General features: G+C 40.5%; 1 protein-coding gene across 1 annotated transcript in view; it reads right to left on the reverse strand.

Moving 5' to 3' along the window:
* Positions 1-19,464, reverse strand: part of Dgkk (diacylglycerol kinase kappa) — a 119,904-nt gene that overhangs the window by 32,472 nt on the left and 67,968 nt on the right. The window contains exons 6-14 of the mRNA XM_042054308.1: positions 15,640-15,775; positions 15,088-15,194; positions 14,662-14,787; positions 13,033-13,135; positions 7,986-8,169; positions 7,290-7,398; positions 6,784-6,923; positions 5,942-6,023; positions 3,643-3,734 (exon numbers count right to left, since the gene is read on the reverse strand). Of these exons, the coding sequence (XP_041910242.1) occupies positions 3,643-3,734; positions 5,942-6,023; positions 6,784-6,923; positions 7,290-7,398; positions 7,986-8,169; positions 13,033-13,135; positions 14,662-14,787; positions 15,088-15,194; positions 15,640-15,775 (1,079 nt within the window). The remainder of the gene's footprint in view (positions 1-3,642; positions 3,735-5,941; positions 6,024-6,783; positions 6,924-7,289; positions 7,399-7,985; positions 8,170-13,032; positions 13,136-14,661; positions 14,788-15,087; positions 15,195-15,639; positions 15,776-19,464) is intronic.

A 19,464-nucleotide genomic window follows, 5' to 3' on the forward strand; every position in this document is an offset into this window, starting at 1 on the left:
GCTCATAGTGGAGAGGATGTGGTGGAAATGCAAACTTGTCCAGCCACTTTGGAAATCAGTGTGGTGGTTTCCCGGAAAAATGGAAATTGAGTTACCTCAGGACCCAGCTATACCACTCTTGGGCATATACTCAAAGGATACTCAATCATACCACAAGGACACTTGCTCAGCTATGTTCATAGTAATGTTATTTATAATAGCCAGAACCTGGAAACAACCTAGATGTCCCTCAACCAAAGAATGGATAAAGAAAATGTGATACATTTACAAAATGGAGTACTACTCAGCTGCTAAAATTAGTGAAAAGAACTAGAAAAAGATCCTGAGTGACACTCAGAAAGACAAACATGGTATGTACTCACTCATAAGAGGATACTAGCTGTAAAGGATAACCATGCCACAATACACACACCCAGAGAGGCTAGGTAACAAGGAGGAACCAAGTGGGGACACATGGACCTCCCTGGTAAGCAGAAATAGAAGAGATCTCGTGGATGGACTGGGGGCTGGCGGGGATGAGAACATGAGGGATCAAGTTTGGATGAGTTAGGGGAGAGTACTAAAAGAGAGGACTAGAAAAGAGATCATTTCAGGGTCAGGTGGAAGGAAGCTTGGTGCAGGGGAAAGTCCCAGGAATCACCCCAGCTATGGCCCCCAGCAATAGGGGATACTTAACTGGAAATGGCCATCTCCTTTGCTCTGGCAAGACTACCAGGAGTTTGGAACCAACTCAGACACACAGCCTTCAACCTACAGTCTGTTCTGCCTATGACCATATATATATATATATATACATATATATATGTATATATATATATATACATACTGGGATAAGGGTGGCACAGAGATTGTGGGATTGTGGAGTGGCCAACCAATGACCGGTCCAGCCTGAGTCTCACAAAACAAGAGTGAGCCCACCTCTGACACTGCCTGGTGCACCAGGACCCAGAGGCTGGATGACCCAGAGACCTAGGATAGAACCAAACACAACTGGAGAAAAAAAATGTCAAAGCAATGATATTCTGCTATACTTGTAGGTTGGGGCCTAGCTTAACTACCATCAGAGAGGCTTCATCTAACAACTGATGGAAGCAGATGCAAACTCACAACTTTAGGTGGAGCTCAGGGGATTCTGTGGAAGAGAGGGAGGAAGAATTGTAGGAGCCAGAGAGGCAAGGAAACCACCCACACACATACACACACACAAAAAAAAACCCTACAGTCAACTAACCTGGGCTCATAGGGGCTCACACAGTCTGAACCAACAACCAGGGATCACGCATGGGCCTGATATAGGCACTCTGCATACATGTGACAGTTGTGTAGTTTGGCCTCCTTATGGAAGTCCTAACAGCAGGAACAGGGGCTGTCTCTGACTCTTTTGATGGCTTTTTTGGAACCTGTTCCTCATACTGAGTTGCCTTGTCCAACCTTAATAAATGACTTAATTTAGTCCTGCCACAACTTAACATGCCATGTTTTCTTGAAATCCATGGGAGGCCTGCCCTTTTCCAAAGAGAAATGGAGGAGGAGTGGATGGAGGGGGCAGAGGGAGGTGACGGGAGGAACTGGGAGGAGAGGAGGGAGGGGAAACTTTGGTCAGGATGTAAAATAACTCATAGGGAGGTAGCTCATGCCTTGTAATGAAATTTTAAATAATGAACCTTGTCTTCTGGGAAAAACATTGTTTATCCATATAAGAGAATTCCATTCTGTTTCTTTTTAAAATTGTGTTAATTTTTAACAAGTGGGTTTCCATATTTTTCAAACATCCTTAGGTTTGTTTAACCTACTCACTACCTCATTTCTCTGTCCCATCTTTTACCCTCATTCTCTTTTAATCCTTTAGCCCCTCTACTCCCCATATTTAACCTTTTTAATATTTATTTTTGTCTTTTCTATTTTCATTTAATTATAAGATTTAAAATTTTTTCTTCTTGATTTCATTCTTATTTTTAATATTTATTTATTTATGTATGTATTTATTTATTTATTTATTTATTTATTTATCATCCTGACCAAAGTTTCTCCTTCCTCTTCTCCATCTGTAATGAGATCTGGTGCCCTCTTGAGGAAGAGACCTGGTCAGTCATCCTCATCAACTTAGACTGTGAAACCCAATATGGACAAGTTCAACAGAACCGCCATATACGGGCTGCCCATGCATGCTTCAGCATTGCCAGGGCATACATTTCATTTCTTTTTTTTTTTTTTTTTCATTTTCCACAGAAAGTAATTTCACACCTGTTACTGTAGCCTTCTCAAAAGCCCATAGGTTAGAAGGTCATAGGCCCTAGGGTATAAGCTTCTGCTATTGTTTTGCTAAATGGTCATCTTGCCAAATTGCCTTCTAAATGTTTGCTTAACCCTCGTAGATCTGGGCTGCTCTCCACCTTGGTCAGAGAAGCTTCTTTTTGCAGCAAGTGGAAGCTAATGCACAGTCTTCTCACAACATTCAGTGAGGAGAATAAAAGATTGATTGCATGGTACCAAAGAAGACACTTACATTAATCCTACTACCACTAAAGCTCAGGGATATGGCAGAAGAGTGGAAAGACAGGAAAAGACAGGATGTGTGCTGTCAAGTGCTATCTTTTGGGCAGGACGTGACCTCTGTACTTAGACGCTCACGGTGGCTGTGGTTACTTTCAGAAGCTCAAGCCGGCCAAAATCCCAGCCTAGAGGGAGTAGATGATAGCCATGACCCACCCCCTACTGAGACACTATTGGTAGTAAACAGTTGCTGACAGAGGGACAATCACTGCTTTTGAGGACACAGCCACTGATAGGTGTCTGATACTCTAGGGGTTGGGCACACACCCATGCATGTGTGGGTAACATTAACTGAATTAGTGGATTATCAAAAACTAAAGATATATATTTGGGGTAGTATTGGGAATTTGTGAGAGTCTATGATGGAGTGAAAGGAGGGTAGATATAGTTATGTTTCATTGTGTAAATACACATGAAATTTTCAAAAGCAGTATTTTAATAAGAAAAATCCTGATGTGTGGACAAGGAATGATTTCTAAGATATGGTGTTAAATGAATCAAACATTTTATAAGATGACAAACATTATATGCTACTGTACATTTAAAATGATTGCTAAAGTTTGGGAATAATTAAACTACAGGGATACCCAGTCACAAAGAGTTTTGACATTCCCAAAGACATGCATGGGAGAAACTTGTGCTTTCGATTTTGTACTAGGTAGATATGTAACCTATAAAAATGAATAGAGCTTTAATTGGCAAATAATACAAATTTGAAAATAAAAAGCAAACAAGCAAGCAGGTACCAGCAAGCACCAAAGAGACCTTTTCCAGCGCCAACTCAGGGGTCTGTGCTGCTGGATCATCTAGAATGTTTTGTGTGCTTTCAGTTGCCTTCTTTCCAAATAGCTGCTCGCAATTTTGCCTGTTTTTTTCTTTTTTGAGCAGCATGACTCCTCCCTCCAGTCTCATATTTTTTTACCTTTAACGTTCGACTCAGAAAATCTGAGTTGAGTGAAAATGATTAGAAAAGACAAATACATACTTTCCTTGGCCTTGAAATCCCAGGCTTTCAAAGTGAGCCTCATATAGCATTGCCTTAGAACAGCCTATGATACCCCAGAGGATGAGAGGCAAAGGAAGACTTACCTAGAGGAGATGACAACCTCGGTCGGGTACTGTGCCTTCAGGATTTTGTTCAACTCATTGTTTACATCTTCTAAATGATGGATGGCAGCAGCCTAGGGGCAGACAGAGGGGTCAGATTCAGAAGCCGAGCTCTGTGACTCTCTTGCATCTCTTCACATATTGCATCTCTTCACAACCCCGCCCCCAACATCTTTACCAGAAACTCAACTGCCTTTCTGGAAATAAATTATTTTGAGTCTCAAATCATTCTAAGAATGAGAGGCGCTTTCTGTAAAATGTCATATTCTACAGATAGTAAATAATAAATCTGTAATTCGGATTCATAACTTCCCAATACCAGAAGTTTACTTTTTCAAGAAGGTTACTAAGAATACAGTATCCACTCATGTAGTACTGAATATGTGACTGATTGTGTTCTAAGTTATATGTACTTATCATTTTTATGTACTTTCAATATCTACCCTGAGAGGTAAAGATTGCTTTTATGCCCATTTCACAGAAAAGCAAACTGAGGCACAGGAAAGGAATCAATCAGTAGCACTACTTAGATTTAATTGCAGGTAGACTGACTCTTGAGTCTGTATTCCTAATTATAAGTTTTAGCCCTTCCTATCACTGCCAAGTTCAAGCATCTACCAAGTGCATATACTTATATGTTTTCAGTATCTTTCAAGGTGTCCAATTCTCCTCACCTCTGTTACTGAGTCCCAAACCTAAATCAGCATCATCTCTAGTCTGAATAATGTCAGCACCTCCCAGTTTTTCTCCTTGCCTCTGATCTTTAATCATTGTGTTGCCTCCTCACACACCCTGGGCTACATCTCAATGATGGGTAGTTGGCTGGCTACATGACAGAACAAACTTAATGAGATGTTAGTCGTGGACACTCCCATTTCAACTTCCTAATGTGTTTGGAAATTTCTATATGTAAGGGGGGAAAAGATGGCTGGGAGATGGCTCAGTTGATAGAGCACTTGAACCGAAAGAATGAAGACCTGAGTTCGAATCCCCAGAACCCACATTTAAAAAGCCCAGCACAGTAATCCCAGTGATGTGTATGAGATAGGAGGCAGAGACAGGCAGAGGCCCAGAATCTTGTCAGCTAGCTGGCCTTCCTATGCTGTGATGTTCCAGGCCAATGAGAGACTCTGTCTAACAGAAATATTGAAGGTGCCAAGGACCCCAAACAAGAATTCATCCTCTGACTTCTGACCACAATTGTGTGCTGTGCACATGGACATCTACCCCCCACACACGTGAACACATTCCACCAAACTCTTCTAGAATTCTCATTACTCTTAGGATTAAAATCCAAATTTTCTACTGTGCTTTATTAATAAGCCTTTCCTGGGTTGATTTTTTTTCTCTAGTCTCTCATTTTGTATGTTCCATCCTTGACCAACATGCCCTGGACATTATGAACATGTTTCAGTTCTGTTAATATTATACAGCCTTTATTGTCTTTGGTACAGCATAAAAAAACAGGTCTTGTGATGGTTTGAAGAAGAATGGCCGCCATGGGTTCATATATTTAAATGATTAAGGAGTAACACTGTTTGAAAGAATTAGGAGGTGTGGCCTTGTTGGGGGAAGTATGTCACTGGGAGTGGGCTATAAGGTTTCAGAGGCCCAAGCCATGCCCACTGTCTCTTCCTGCTGCCTGAACATCAACATGTAGAACTCCCAGCTCCTTTTCGAGCTCCACATCTGCCTGTGTGCTACCATGACAATAATTGGCTAAGCTTCTGAAACTATGTCAGTCCCAACTTTTCTAAGAGGTGCTGTGGTCATGGCCTCTCTTTAGCAACAGAGCAAAGACTAAGACAGGCCTCCTTTGTCATTTTTCTCTTGGTTATTGTTATTTCTCATGTCTAAGTTGAAATGGTACTCATTCTGGATGTTTTCCATGACATCTCACAGAGGGACATACAGACATGCATGTAGCACTTTATTAAAATGTTACCTTGTCTACCTTTAAATAGACTCGAGCTCTGCACAACAGGGGCTATATAATTTTTCTCTATCTACTAACTATGTGTAAGAACATTTTCTAATACAGTACCTCATATACAGTAGTTATTCCACAAACAATTTTGAATAAATGAATGAATAACTAGAATGACTCATATCCCTAATGCCAAACGTATGTGCAGTGAATAGCTGCTGACTGACATCTCCTGTCCTCAGAGATCTCAGCCTCATGAAGTCCACAGACGTACTTCATATTCTTTCTAGGCTTTCCTTCATATTTCACTTGTGATAAAGTGATTGCTCTGAATTATAGCTGACCAATACTTACCTCAAATCTTGGTATATCCATTTTCACCTGTCCTTTCAGCAGTGGGAATTGTTTGGGGTTCTCACGGATCATCACGCTCCATCTAAAAGAAGTTTAAACACAAATCTTATTTAGGTCTCTGCTAATTACAAGTGAAATCACAGTTCAAGAAAGAAGTCAAAGCATTCATGTGCTTGGGGAAGTGGCCTGCAGGGTGAACTCAAGCAGTGTACATAACCTCAAAGCATACATAAGAGGGGATTCTGCTTCACGACATTCCTACATGAGTATGATGGAAGAAATTGTTCTCAGAACTCTCAGAAATCAGTGTTTGTCAACCAGAGGTCATGAGCTCAAGAAGTATTTTTATGAAGTATTTATGCTAGATCCTTGCCCAAGAACTAAGGAATAAGAATCCCTGTAATAGCCCCAGATTTGTATCTTGAAAACCCATACCTCACTATAGAAGTCCTATTTCTCAGATTATAGGATGATGATATTCTCTATTCTCTGGAGCAGGGAAAAATAAGCCAACTGGCACTGAATCTCCTCCCCTGCTCCCCTTTTAAAGTTTCTCTGAGGGCTTGCTAATACTATAGATTCTTTCTCCACTGGACAAGTTGACTATGCACTTTGAAGGACACTCAGCAAACCCTTGAAACGTGTCCACAAAGCCCCTGCTCTATTATCTTTCAAGGGGGGAAGAGGGGCTTCTACAATATTGCAGGACTACAAGGCTCTCTGGTTTCTCAATGGACAAGACCTTCCAAGTGAGCCCGCCCTTCCATCACAAGGGAGCTGGGTTCTGGACTAAGACGATATAAATGGAAGAGGCACAAGGAGACGGCCTTTTAGTCACTCACCTGTCTAAACTTCTCACGTTCGCCTGCTCTACTCTGCTGAGAATATCCAGTAGTGACTTGTTTTTATCCCAGAATGATCCCCAGCCAAGGACACGAGCGAGATCGTTACCAGTTCCAAGCGGGATGACTGCCAGCTGACACTGCAAGAAAAATGGAGACACTCTTCGAGACAGTCCTTCCACCATGTTCCGCTCACTGAAAGACTTCGAGGGTACTCTTTGGGAAGGAATGGGCAGGGATAGGCCTTACAGCCAGGGGTTTTTAAAGAATTGCTTTATAGCAAGAGAAACAAGAGGGTATTTGAAGTTGAATGGCATTTTCTCAAATGAATTGGACCCCATTCTAATAATGGGGTGAACATGTTTAGATTGGTCAAGTTAACCATTAAGCTTGTAAAAGACACGCTTATAGATAGGATGAGTGCAGACTTGGGACTTCTTGGACAAGACAGCTTCACACCCCCACTCTTTCTAGCAATGGTTAAACTGACTCAGCCAGGCACTCACCCTATCATGCACGTTAAAGGCGTCAATTGTGGATAAGACCCAACTCACGCTGCCATCTCCACCACAAACCAGAACACGAAAACGACTAAAGTTCTTGAACATACAGATCCTGCAAGGAAGAAGGGGAAAGGGAAATCATTTCATGACAAATTGCAATTTCTGTTTCTCCCAGTGTGTCAGGACCTAAGAACTCCTGCTTTAGCACCCTGCTAATGGGCCACTCTGCCTTCTCTTTCCATTAGCCTCGTACTCTCTGTTTTTTTTTGGGATCACAGCTTCACAAGGCAATCTCAGAAATCAGATCTTGCCTCAACTCATCTTATTTTGTGCTTAGCCTTTCTCTGGAAGCCACTAATAATCTAGTCGTCTGCTGAGTCTCAAGAAGAATACTTTGCATGGCTGTTAGTGGCTTCCAGAAACCAGCACTGAATTGGCAGAAGATCCCATAGTCAAATAAGTCTGTAGTGAAATCTCTTTTCTTCATTCCCTGATGTCAGAGGGCATAGTTTTCTGTCTTGCCAGTCAGAAAAAGTGAAGCAAGTGTGGGAGCGGGAAAAGAGACTGAAGTGATTTCTGGGAGAGAGTCATATATTTGTGTATCTGCCAGGGTACAAGGACTAATCATTCTAGCCTAGAATGTGAACTGGTAGTAGACTGTTCTGTAAACCCAACCATACCTCTTCAGCCCATACTTACCCTGCTTCAGGTCCGCCCTTCGACAGGTCAAATACTTGAGATGGATTAAGATATTGCTTGAATTTTCGGAGGAAGATGATCCCTTGATGATCTCCACTTTTAGAGTTGATGAAGACGAGCAAGGGACAGGAACAAGTCAATGGCCAGTCAAGATTCCAGAAGTCAGGCGATACCACTAATTGGCCTGATAGACACACAAAAGAAAAAGAAAACGCGCCGTTGAGACAAAATATGATCTACATCACATTTTACAGAGACTCACTCTTATGTAAGATGGGTAGGGATGCTGAACTTTAAAAAAAAATGTTATGCCTGTCAAAATCAAAGGCAGCTCCCACTAATTGACTGGTGGTTTGGAAGGCATTCTAAGCAGTTCTGCACCACATTTTTAACTTGCAACTACAAGGGAAATCGACTATCCTTCCTTAGCAGTATGACTTGGATGTAATTATCTTCCATGAACAAATGAAATACCATTATCAACAATTTTTAATGAAAGGTAAAATGGTATCATAATGGTAGTTTTTTCACATTAATTCATTCATTCATTCATGCATGCATTCATTCACTTGTGCATTTATTCATTCATTCAACAAATATGTATTGAGGATGTTCTCTGTGCCAATTCTTATTTATGTTAGTGGACAAAATATGATTCTTATTTTAATAAAGGTAAAGTTCAAGCCCCCATCTCTCTGATTCTTGGTCTGCACTGATGTGCGCAAGCTCATATGTTGCTGCCACCATGGAGTCACTTGCTACCACACTTTTCCCACTGTGATGAACTGGACTATATTTTTTTTCAAACTGCGAAATACATCCTTCTTACTTTAAGTTGCCTCTTGTGAAGCATATGTTCAGAGCAATGAGAAAAGTAACGAATTCACTAACTGAGGAGAGAGATATAGGAAACTGAAATCAGAGAGACGATAGATGCAAGATTTTCCTATAAAGAATTTGCATTATTTTTTAAAGAAAACTATTGGCCTATGTAAATATATTTTCCAGTCGAGAATTAAGAAATAGGAAAATGAAAAGTATGTTAATGGTACTCAGAGGTTAAATAACCATGAGGGCAGAAGGGAAATCATTGTTCTAGAATCATCTTGCAACTTTGGGCGAAGTATACTATACTATACTATACCTTATAGTATATTTCTATACGAGAGACAGGTAGCTGTATGCTACAGTTGGTTGACCCCCCCCCCAGTTTATTCATTAAACTACAGGGACATCTTAAGTTCTCTAAGGGTGCATCTTCTCATATGAATAATAGCAGCATGCTGCAAAGATGAGTGAAAGAGCCAGCATCGTGAGCTGGGCTGCAGAAATGGTAGATTCATACTCAGGTAGCCAGGCTGACTCCCAAGGTTGCTCTGAAGTGGCTGATGTCCCGTACTGTTTTACAAGTTTATTCTGTAGTTCAGATGAAAGCACAGAAAGCTGGCCTGTAAAGTATGAAGCACCCCAGCGTCGAGAAAGAGCGACTGGATGATGCAAATCGAGAGCAGAAAATGAACTCAACAGCCATATGAGTCAGAGTAAACAGATGGGTAACTGTGCACCTTCATCTTCATGTTCAGGCTCAAGGACATAAATTACACTGGGATAGAACAATAGAGACTTGGCTTGGCAGATTCAAGTGGGAAAGAGCACAGGGGCTTTAGGATAATGAGTCAGTACCCTGAAGAGCCTCTTAAGAAGCGCTCATGCTTTTGTTCGGCTGCACTAATCCAGTCACCTAAGCCAGGGGACCATTAGTTTCACTGCCGTTCACTGTCTTCGCTCCACAGAAGGATGCTAAATGGGCGTAAGTCCTGCTTCCTGTTGCGCTTCCGGTACTATTAAAAGTCATCTTTAATGATGTTTAAATAAATTTAACCTTTGTAACGGACCTGAGTATTTCTACATCTGTAGAAAGAAATGACAAATGACACCACGAGCTAGGCCCACCCTTCCAGGTTGAAGAAGTTTATGGAGAATGAGTTCTCGGCACTACGTGTCCAGGAGATGTCCAGAGATACTGTGAGGATTTGCTTTGCTGTCTTTATGAACGCTGTGATATGATCACCGAGTTTGTGGCCATGGCCGCTGGCGGACAGTAGAATAATAGCAGAATGGTGGTCATATGATAAAATATTGTCATGGCAGTAGTTTCATTAGGGCCTGCTTTACCAGGCCCTCAAAACTGAGTCATGCACATTTCTGTATTACATGTTTTGCTAAACAAATGTTAGTAGCACTGGGAAACTGAGGAATGGAAACACATTAAGTAACTTGCCTAAGATCGCACAGTAAATGATGAAGCATGTTCATAGGACTAGCAGTATAAAAAGCTAGGGAACTTCTCAGAAATGCAAGTTATTGGGCCTCACCCAGGTGTGCTGAGTCAAAACCTCTGAGGGTGGGGCCCAGAAAGCTGTGTTTTAATAAATCCTTCCTAATGCATGCTTATGTTTAACAACTACTGTGTGAGTTCCTACTTTACTGCCCAGGAAGTAATTAACTTGGGGAAGTTGGAAGAGACCATTTGAGAAGTAATAAAAGGTAACACTTGATTTGAACTATACCCTAAAGGAGCTTACTAAAGACTAAGGAGAGAAAAGTAGGTAATGAGAGGTCTTGACAATTAATCGGAGCCCCTTGATGGAATCGATGAATGCAGGAATGAATGCTCAGCAGCACTGTCAAAGGCCACCACAGAAGGTCACCATCTGCTTGCTGGAGAAAGGCTTTCTAGCTTGACTGGGAGGCTGGAGTGTATTAACCGCAATACCACCATTAAGATTCTGTGACTGAGAAACACAGAAGAAGATTCCCCTCGAATGGAACGTCTCATAGGGAATCCTACTCCTTTGAGGGCTTATTTGTTGAGGCTAGGGGAAGCCCAGGAAGAGTCGAAAAGAAAGAGTTTTTTAAAGCCCTTTTTGAGGAAGTCCAGGTTATGTAATGCATGGTAGAAAAAAAGGGTTGTCAGTGTGATATCCAAGTGGACCAAGATTGCTGCTACATGGAAGCCAAAATTAAAAGATGCTTCATTGCACACTAGATGACACAAAATAACAGCCTAGTCTGGGCACTTCTATGTAAGGGAAAGCAATGCCATTAGCTGATGATCCATAACAAGAGTCAGACGTGCTGTAGGACAAAAATAACCTCGCAGTTGATATAAACAATGAACTTCTACAAGGACAGAAACCTCAGAACATGCTTGACTTGGGCACAAACAGTTACCATCCCCATTAATATACAGTTGGGATGATGTTGTGGGATGCTTTCTCCAGGTAATAGTGAAGGAAACAGGAGCACAAAACCTAAGGTTGTAGCCTGAATTCCACCATCAGAGAAACTGCCTCTTGCAGCAGATGGAAACAAGTACAGGGACCCTCAGCCAGATATTATGAAAAGAAAGAGAGAGAGAGAGAGAGAGAGAGAGAGAGAGAGAGAGAGAGAGAGAGAGAGAGAGAGAGAGAGAGAGAGAGAGCTTGAATACACAGTTCCGAATGAGATTTCTCCATCAAATCCCTCCCATCAGGACTCAGGGACCCCATAGAAGAAGAAGCAAAAAGAGTTTAAGAGCCAGAAGAGATAGAAGACACCAGGAGAACAAGGCCCTCTAAATCAACATGAGCAAAGCTCATATGAACTCACAGAGACTGAAGCAGTATGCACAGGGCTGGCACATGTATAGGTCCTTTGTGTATATATTATAGCTTTCAGTTTAGTATTTTTGTGGAAGTCTTGAGTGTGTGCACAAGTGGGTCTCTGCCTTCTGCCTTCTTTTGGGACTCTTCCTTCTGTTGGTTTGCCTTGTTCAAACTCAGTGTAATGTTTCTATTTTATCTTATCCTATTTTATTTTGTTATGTTATATTGTTATCTCTTAGAGACAGAAAAGGAGTAGATCTAGATAGCAGGGGAGGTGATGAGAAACTGGGAGGAGTGGAGGGAGGGGAAACTGTAATCAGGATATATTGTATGAAAAATAATCTATTTTCAATAAAAGAGGAGAAATAAATGAATGGTAATAATGCAAGAAAAAAGTAGGTTGACTTTGTGAGTGGCCTGAATTTGTTCAGGTGATTAGCTTGTTACTTCTCTCCATGTATCAATTCCATTTTCCCTAAACCTCTTTATTCTTTTTTTCTAGTCAACCATCTCTCATTGATAAAGTTATCAATTCTTCTCCTCTTTAGTCAGTTGTCTAATAGGTGATGTTATGAAGATAAATATTTGAATAGATCTGAGAATAATATATTTATGCATCTCTGAATGAATTAGTTTTTGTTTCTTTACATGGTACTACGAGGCACATGCTTACATTGCTTCAGAAACCTCTGGAAATGGCTCATTCAATAACCTGATGCTTGTTTACACCCATATTTTTGTCAATATTTCTGACACTTACCTGATATCCAAGTGTCTCTATTATTGCTTTGATACTTAAAATATGCACCATTCAATTGTTAGTTGTGGTGTTATACCAAGACTCTGAATTCATCGTGATTACTTACTATATACTGTCTAATTTAGAACTCAAGAACCTTGTGAAAATAACTTTCAATAAATTCCTATTGACCAGAAATTGACAAAGTTATCAGTGAAGAGTACTGGGGCAATAACCATGCTAGTCTCATATTTGGTAACAATTCTGATGTTAGTTTCCATTTTAAAAGTAAAATAAGCCAGGTTTTCCATAGGTTTTAAACCATTGGATCAAAAATCTATGAGATTTATTTCCTAGAATAGGTAGTATTTGAAAATCTTTTCAAAAAGTTAATAAAGTTGAAATTAATTTTGAACAGTCAGAAAGAATTTTGACAGTCTACAGAGAACATGCCCATACATAATACACATATACCAGAGCACTATACTCGTCACTAAAATGTTTGAAGGCGTAACGGTTAGCTTTTTGATGCACACATACAAATTCGCATTCTCCCCAGATAATTTGCTAGTTGTAGAAAATAATTCATGCCATCCTTCCCAGCCTTTATACCTTCCCTCCCTCCCCAGTGTATTTCTGAAGTAAAGGTCAACCTACTCACCATCGCCCCGAGGGTCGCTCAGCGCCGTAGGCGGTACGATCGATGAGCGACGGCTTCCAAAGGAACATTCCTTGGAAAACCGCCTCTGGCAGGCCCCATGCAGCTGAAACGATAAGAGCACAAGAGAAAAAGGAGGGGGAGAGAGAAGAAGAAAAGATTGATTAGTCTTCAGATCCATCTCAAGAATTGGGCCTTTTCTATTTCAAGTCTCCTTTTCTAACACTGGTACTATCTACATAAACCTTAACTCACCAGACACCACCCCACCCCATTCTACTGTGAAACTGCACTATCCCTTAGGGTGTAGAACTCTGGCCCTTTCAAAGGTGTCTTTCCCAACTACAGGTACTGCATTGTCACCATCCTTAGTAGCCCGCAGAATGGGAAATTTCATTGTATTTCAAAAGTTCTAATAGTATGTTTGTACTTCAATCTTTAATTAATAATCAATCTTTAGAACAACTGTATGTGGTGGGAAAGCATCACTGAGCTCATTTTAGACATGAGCATATGCGAAAACCCACAGAGGTCAAGGGTCTTACTCAAGGTCAAATAGCTGGGAAGTGTCAAAGCAGACTTCCCGGCAAGCTGCCATTTTTCCTAGATGTCAAACCTCTTCAAGCTCCACATTCTAAACAACTGCACTTTCTAGGGACATGAGCCTGGCATGGCTATTCAAAGGGAATTAAAAAGAGGCCAGTGGACATAACACTCAGGGAAGAAGCTCACTTCAGTTTCTTCTTATTTTAGAAAACTCAGTTTGAGAGAAACATCTAACCTTAGTTAGTCAAGAACAGAGTCTCTCAATCTCTGTAATATTGATTGTTTTGGCTCAGATAGTTCCTTGTTATAGGATACTATCCTGTGCATTATAAGTTTTGAAGAATCTACGAGATACAAGTTGCATCCTTCCTGTCCAGTCCAGTTTTGGCCATCAAAAATGTCTCTGGACATTGGAAAATGTCTACTGAAGCAAAAATTATCCTCAGTTGAGGTCTAGTGTTTCCAAGACTTGGTATTATTATAGTTAGAATTATGGTCTTATTAGAATTTATTTATTAATCAAGACTTTATTTTTGCCTGCCATATGACCTTGGGTCTACCTTTCTGAGCTCCACATTACTCATCTGTAAAATGGGGACAATGAGGCTTAGTTCAATGTTGTTCTAATGATTGAGATCATGAACAGAATATATTTATTACACAGTGGCAATGATAATTTTTAAATCATTGTTATTAACCATTAATAAAGATTATAAATTTCTAGGAAGTAATGAATGAGGGAGGAATCTTTTCTTAAGGATAGACTCCAGAATTTATTTCTAGTTGTTCATATTGTCATTTGAGAATTCAGCTTTTCTCATTGCTAGGATGACTTCATTAATTAACATGCATCAGATTATGAACACTTTAAATCTTTCTTTCAAAGACTCCCTCATCATATATGAAAGGGAAGTTACCGGGCTCTGTACTATGGAATCTATATTTTTGTTGTATATATTTTGTTGTAAGGGTCTCTCAGATACATATCTATTTACTTATTTATCCCTGTATAGTTGCAGACAATCCCCAATCTACCTCTTCTCTAGGAATAAGCTTCAAGTATCAAAGCTATGAAAAGAGACTCACCGTAGAGGCGCACCAGAGGCAGCGGAAATCTTGAAGCCTGTGATGACTACCACAGCTCTCATGACATACTGCACAACGAGAGCCGGCAGGTATGTTTCCTTCTACCCACTGATGAGGCATTGTTTCCTAATGTGGAAAAAGGCAAAAGACAAAATTAGTGATAAAAGAAGGAAGACTGGGCTAATTATACTACTCACAGAGAACATGAGCTAAGAGTCTCATGGACCTGCCCTCAATGCTACTGACTATTGAAAGGGTGGCAGTTGGGGCTTAACTCAATGATATTCATTGGGTCATTGGAGCCTATGGAAGAGGAAGAGACTGCTGTGCTGGTCTAGTGACGGGAAGAATTCTTCCTTTCCCTGTGTGTCATGACTTTAAGCGAGTTGGAGAAGGTGTCTGTGGGAGGATATGGCTGGTACTTACTATTTCATCAGCAGGCAGAAGGAGGTCATCAGTTATGGACAAAGTATTCCACTTGCAGTCTTTGCCCGCTCTCAGTGCACATAATTTGTGTGATTTCACTTTGCAGACTGTGAAAGGAGGAAGAGAAAATTGGTGTGAGTCTAGTAACAATGAGAACTCTAATTCCCTTCCTTACGCTTCTCTGGAGGTTAGAATCCAAGCACTTTCTATATAGTTTGGACCTACTTCCAAAGGCCTACTTCTATGTAAATCAGTTCCTTTGGATTCTTTGCTAGCTGAGCTTCCTGTTACCCATTTTACATTAAAATAAATAGTAGGAAAGAACTGATTTCTGACTTTTCAATCCTTCTGACCATATAGTCCCATCTTCTTATATCCAACCCTCCGTTTTTATTCATGAGAACACCCCCTTCAAGCAAGTTTCTTTTTCCCTCCTGCGAGATTAACGTCACACAAAGACTTAGATTGGATCTGCAATACAAAGGCAATAGGAAACCCTTCCTGCCTAGCTCTCTCCAGTGAGCTCTGCTTTCTAAAGGAACAGAAAGGTACCTTCACAGGTGATGGCCTCTCGAGATAAGGCAGAAATTCTCTGGTGACAAATATTGCAGAACCGTGTCCGAGGACTCTGGCTGGAATACCAGTGGTGCATTCCAATAAGGTAAGGATTGTTTTCGGCTGCAGGTATCTAAAGCAAATCAAAGAGAAGAAAAAAAAATGGAGGTTAACCACAGAGGTGGACTCAGGAAGATCACAAATTCTGCTGCTAGGGCTAATATAGCCCTAATGTAGGTGACAAAGCATGTGAAGGAGAGCGCCGGTAGGTACAGCCCCACTTTTTGTTCTAATTTCTTTTGGTTACTGTCTTCAGAAGGGGAAAAATAGATGGGAATGATTTCAAATAGGGGCTTAAGACAGAAGCAAGGGTCTTTCTTTATCTTGCTCAACCACTATGTTAGTTTAGTCCAAGCAAAATTTGTTGATTGGTCTTGGCTCTCTTTAAATAGAAAGCAAAAGAAAGAGGTGAGCTGGAAATTGAGGGCTATCCAAATGCTCAGACAAAGAAAGGCAGGTGCAAGGCTCATGCACGAAACTCGGCAATACCTGCAAGACTTTCACTTTCTTCTTAATACAGCTGCCAAGTGAGCAGAACATTACTCTACTTGGACAACACTTGAAAGACCTTTAAATCCTCTTTGTATGAGCTTTTCCCTTTTTTTGAAATCCATGCTTTGACTGCCTACAGCAGTTTCTTGGTTAATCATTTTAATTTATCCAATAAGTTATTAAACAAATACTTACTGAATCACTATTACATGCTTGCAACTTTTCAAAGCATTTGAGATATAATCATTAACAAGACACAGTCCTTTTCCTTATGGTGACATTCTGCTTACGGTCTTCTTTCATACTAATCACTTTAACCTTTTTGTTATCATGCCTGTGAACACAGCATCTGCATATCACAGCCTGACATTCACCACTACAGGAAAGGCATAGCCTAGCCATGTATCAGCAATGGTTTGAGTTGCATGGATGTATAGGCACTGGATCCCCCTGACTTTGTTCTGTGTTTATTTTCACAGGACTTCCCTTGTCTTTTCTCTAGTTCCTATGAATGTCTCAGTTTCTACACTGCCTTTTTTTAAATCGAATTTATTTTATTTTGGTTTTTTGAAATAGGATTTCTCTGTAGCTTCGAGCCTATCCTGTAAATAACTTTTTTATTATTTATTTTTCCATTCAAAAATTTTATGCTTCCTATACTGCCTTTTTTAAAAAAAAAGTTTAGACATAGACTCACAAAGGTTTTTTTTTTTTTCATTATAATGGGTTGTAAGTATAAAGGCATGGTAAGATTTTGAAAGAACAATACATTCTCTCACATGTAAGTTGACAATAGTCCCTTAAAAGGGTTGCTGTTGAGGGCTCAGACTTAAGTTTGCACTTAGTCCATTTATTGGAATTAGCCAACCAAGACATAGACTTCACGTAATGCTTTCTGATCTCTATTCCCCACGGGTATGCTGGCTATGTGGGAAACTACTGTTGAACTGAAGTGGAAGTTGTTTTGGTAGAAAAAAACTACTCTGATGATCTCGTAATTTGGAATTGCTTTGTGATGGGAAGTTTATCATATAGTGACACCTGAGAAGCTCTAGGTCTAGAAACACCAGACTAGAAGGCATAGAGTCTTGACACTGGCACTCTGAGCTCACATTGAGTTCCTTTCTATTCCCAAGGCTGCTGTCTATAACTAAACAAGCCCCTTTCCTCCTTCCATTTTCCTTCTCTTCCCTCCAAATTTCCAGGAACCTATGACCATATGTTGTGTAACATAATAAGACTGGAGCTACAGAGATCAGTAAGGCACATAGATCAAGGAACTCACTCTACCGGAAGAAACTAACTCTCAGATAGTCATAACATGGTGACAATACATTTGTAAAGACTGTACAAGGCTCTACAGGAGCAAGCAGGAGAAATGAAGAACTCTTGATTATGTATTAACTATAATGGAATTCATATTTAATGGACATTGCTTGGGTTCAGTTGTTAAGGAAGTGGGATTTATATCTCTCATGTTCATCTTATTCTGTGAGAAAAGTTTGATGCAACCAGTCCTGGATGAGTATGTGTGGTAGTTTGAATTGTATGTCCTGCAAAATACTTTCAAGTCCTAACCTTTGGTACCTGAGAATATGACTTTATTGGGAATCGCTATCCTAACAGATGTAACCAAGTGGGACTTAATTCAAGGACTGGTGTCTTTCTAAGAATAAGAAAGTATGGAAAGAGATGCAGAGAGGAGAACACCGTGTGATAATAGAGAGTACACAGACACACAGGAGAGAACATCATGTGACAGTGGGTGCAGAGAGTCAATAATGCACCTGCAAGCCAAGAAATATTAAGGTTCGTCTGTAATCACCAGACTGTAGGAAGAGGCAAAGAAAGATCCTCTTTCTAGAGCCTTCAAAGAAACTCGGACCCTTCCATGAACTCAAATCCAGATCTCTACCTGCTAGAAACATGAGAGCGTAACTGCTGTTGAGTCCACCCAGTTTCTGTTCCAGCAAGACTGGAAAAGGAACAAAGATGTTCAAATTGAGAAGCAGATGTTTCTGTATCCAGCACTAACTATAGGAGAGTGCTGTGACAGTTGTCTAGTTTATCAATACTACGAGTTTTGAGACAGATGATCTTGAGCAGATTACACTGCCTTGAGAAGAGTGCTATTAGGAACAGGAACTGCTTCTGGAACAGTCCGATGCAAACAAGAGGCATTATAGGAAAGTGGCAGAAAGGCAACACTTTTTTGAGTGGAAGAGAATCATTTCATTGCCCTGTTGGATGAAAGTGGAGTGTTCAAATGATGAACTTGAACCTTTGGCTGTCAAAACTTTCAAGCAAAGTATCAAGGTACAGTCTGTTTTCTTTCTGCTGCTTACAGAAAATGAAAGAGGAAAGAGATATGTTGCTGTGGAAACTGTTCTTAGTCTACTTGGCTTTTCATCTACAGAGTGGGCGGCTTAAACAATGGAAAGCTATCTTCTCACTGCTTGGAGATGGGGAAGCTCAAAAGCAAACAGTCAACCAATGTCCTTCCCAAGGCCTCCTTCATGGCATGGATATGGTCACTTTCTCATCTGCTTGCATGGCTTTTACTTAATACAGGAATATGAAGAAAGAAAGTGATCCTTGTTTTTTTTTTCTCATGAGGCCATCAGCCCTACTGGATTTAGTCCCCGTGTTTATGGCTCCATTTGACATTAATCACATCCTTCAAGTCTTATTTCTAAGCACAGTCACATTTGGAGCTTAAGCTTCAACATACGAGTTTGGGGTAGCGTTACAGTTCAACTCATAAAAGATTTACTAAGTAAAAAGTGGGCAGACCTTGAAGATTTGGCAACTTCTCAACCTATTTGTCTTTCAAGCACAAAATAGTCATCACTCTGGTGTCAACATCCAGGGTATGGGTAGACAAAGCTTCTCTGGGAAGATTCAGAATAGGACACTAGGTTTAAATCAGTGGTCTCGGCAGAATATGGTCGCCATAGACTGAAAAGCTCAAGACAAAAGACTTGAAGAATGGAGGTTATGATACTACCGAGAGTCGACAGCAGCCAAGTGATGAAGAAAGCTATTCTGCTGTGGGCTTGCATTGTTCCTTCAGGAACACAGAATAATGAGTTCCAGTGACTTGGAGGCCAGCAACGGTGAGAGACTCCAGTTTGTTATTTTGGCCAACATGGGAGTATAGGCCTATTGGAGGAAGTCATTGCCTCTTTCGTTCCAAAGGGTGGGGCTGCCTCCTAGATTCCAGAAGGTGGGGTTGCTTTGTTTGTTACAGAGAGAAGATGCCACTCAGGT

This window comes from Arvicola amphibius, chromosome X, assembly GCF_903992535.2.
Source record: "Arvicola amphibius chromosome X, mArvAmp1.2, whole genome shotgun sequence".
NCBI classification, from domain to species: Eukaryota; Metazoa; Chordata; class Mammalia; order Rodentia; family Cricetidae; genus Arvicola; species Arvicola amphibius.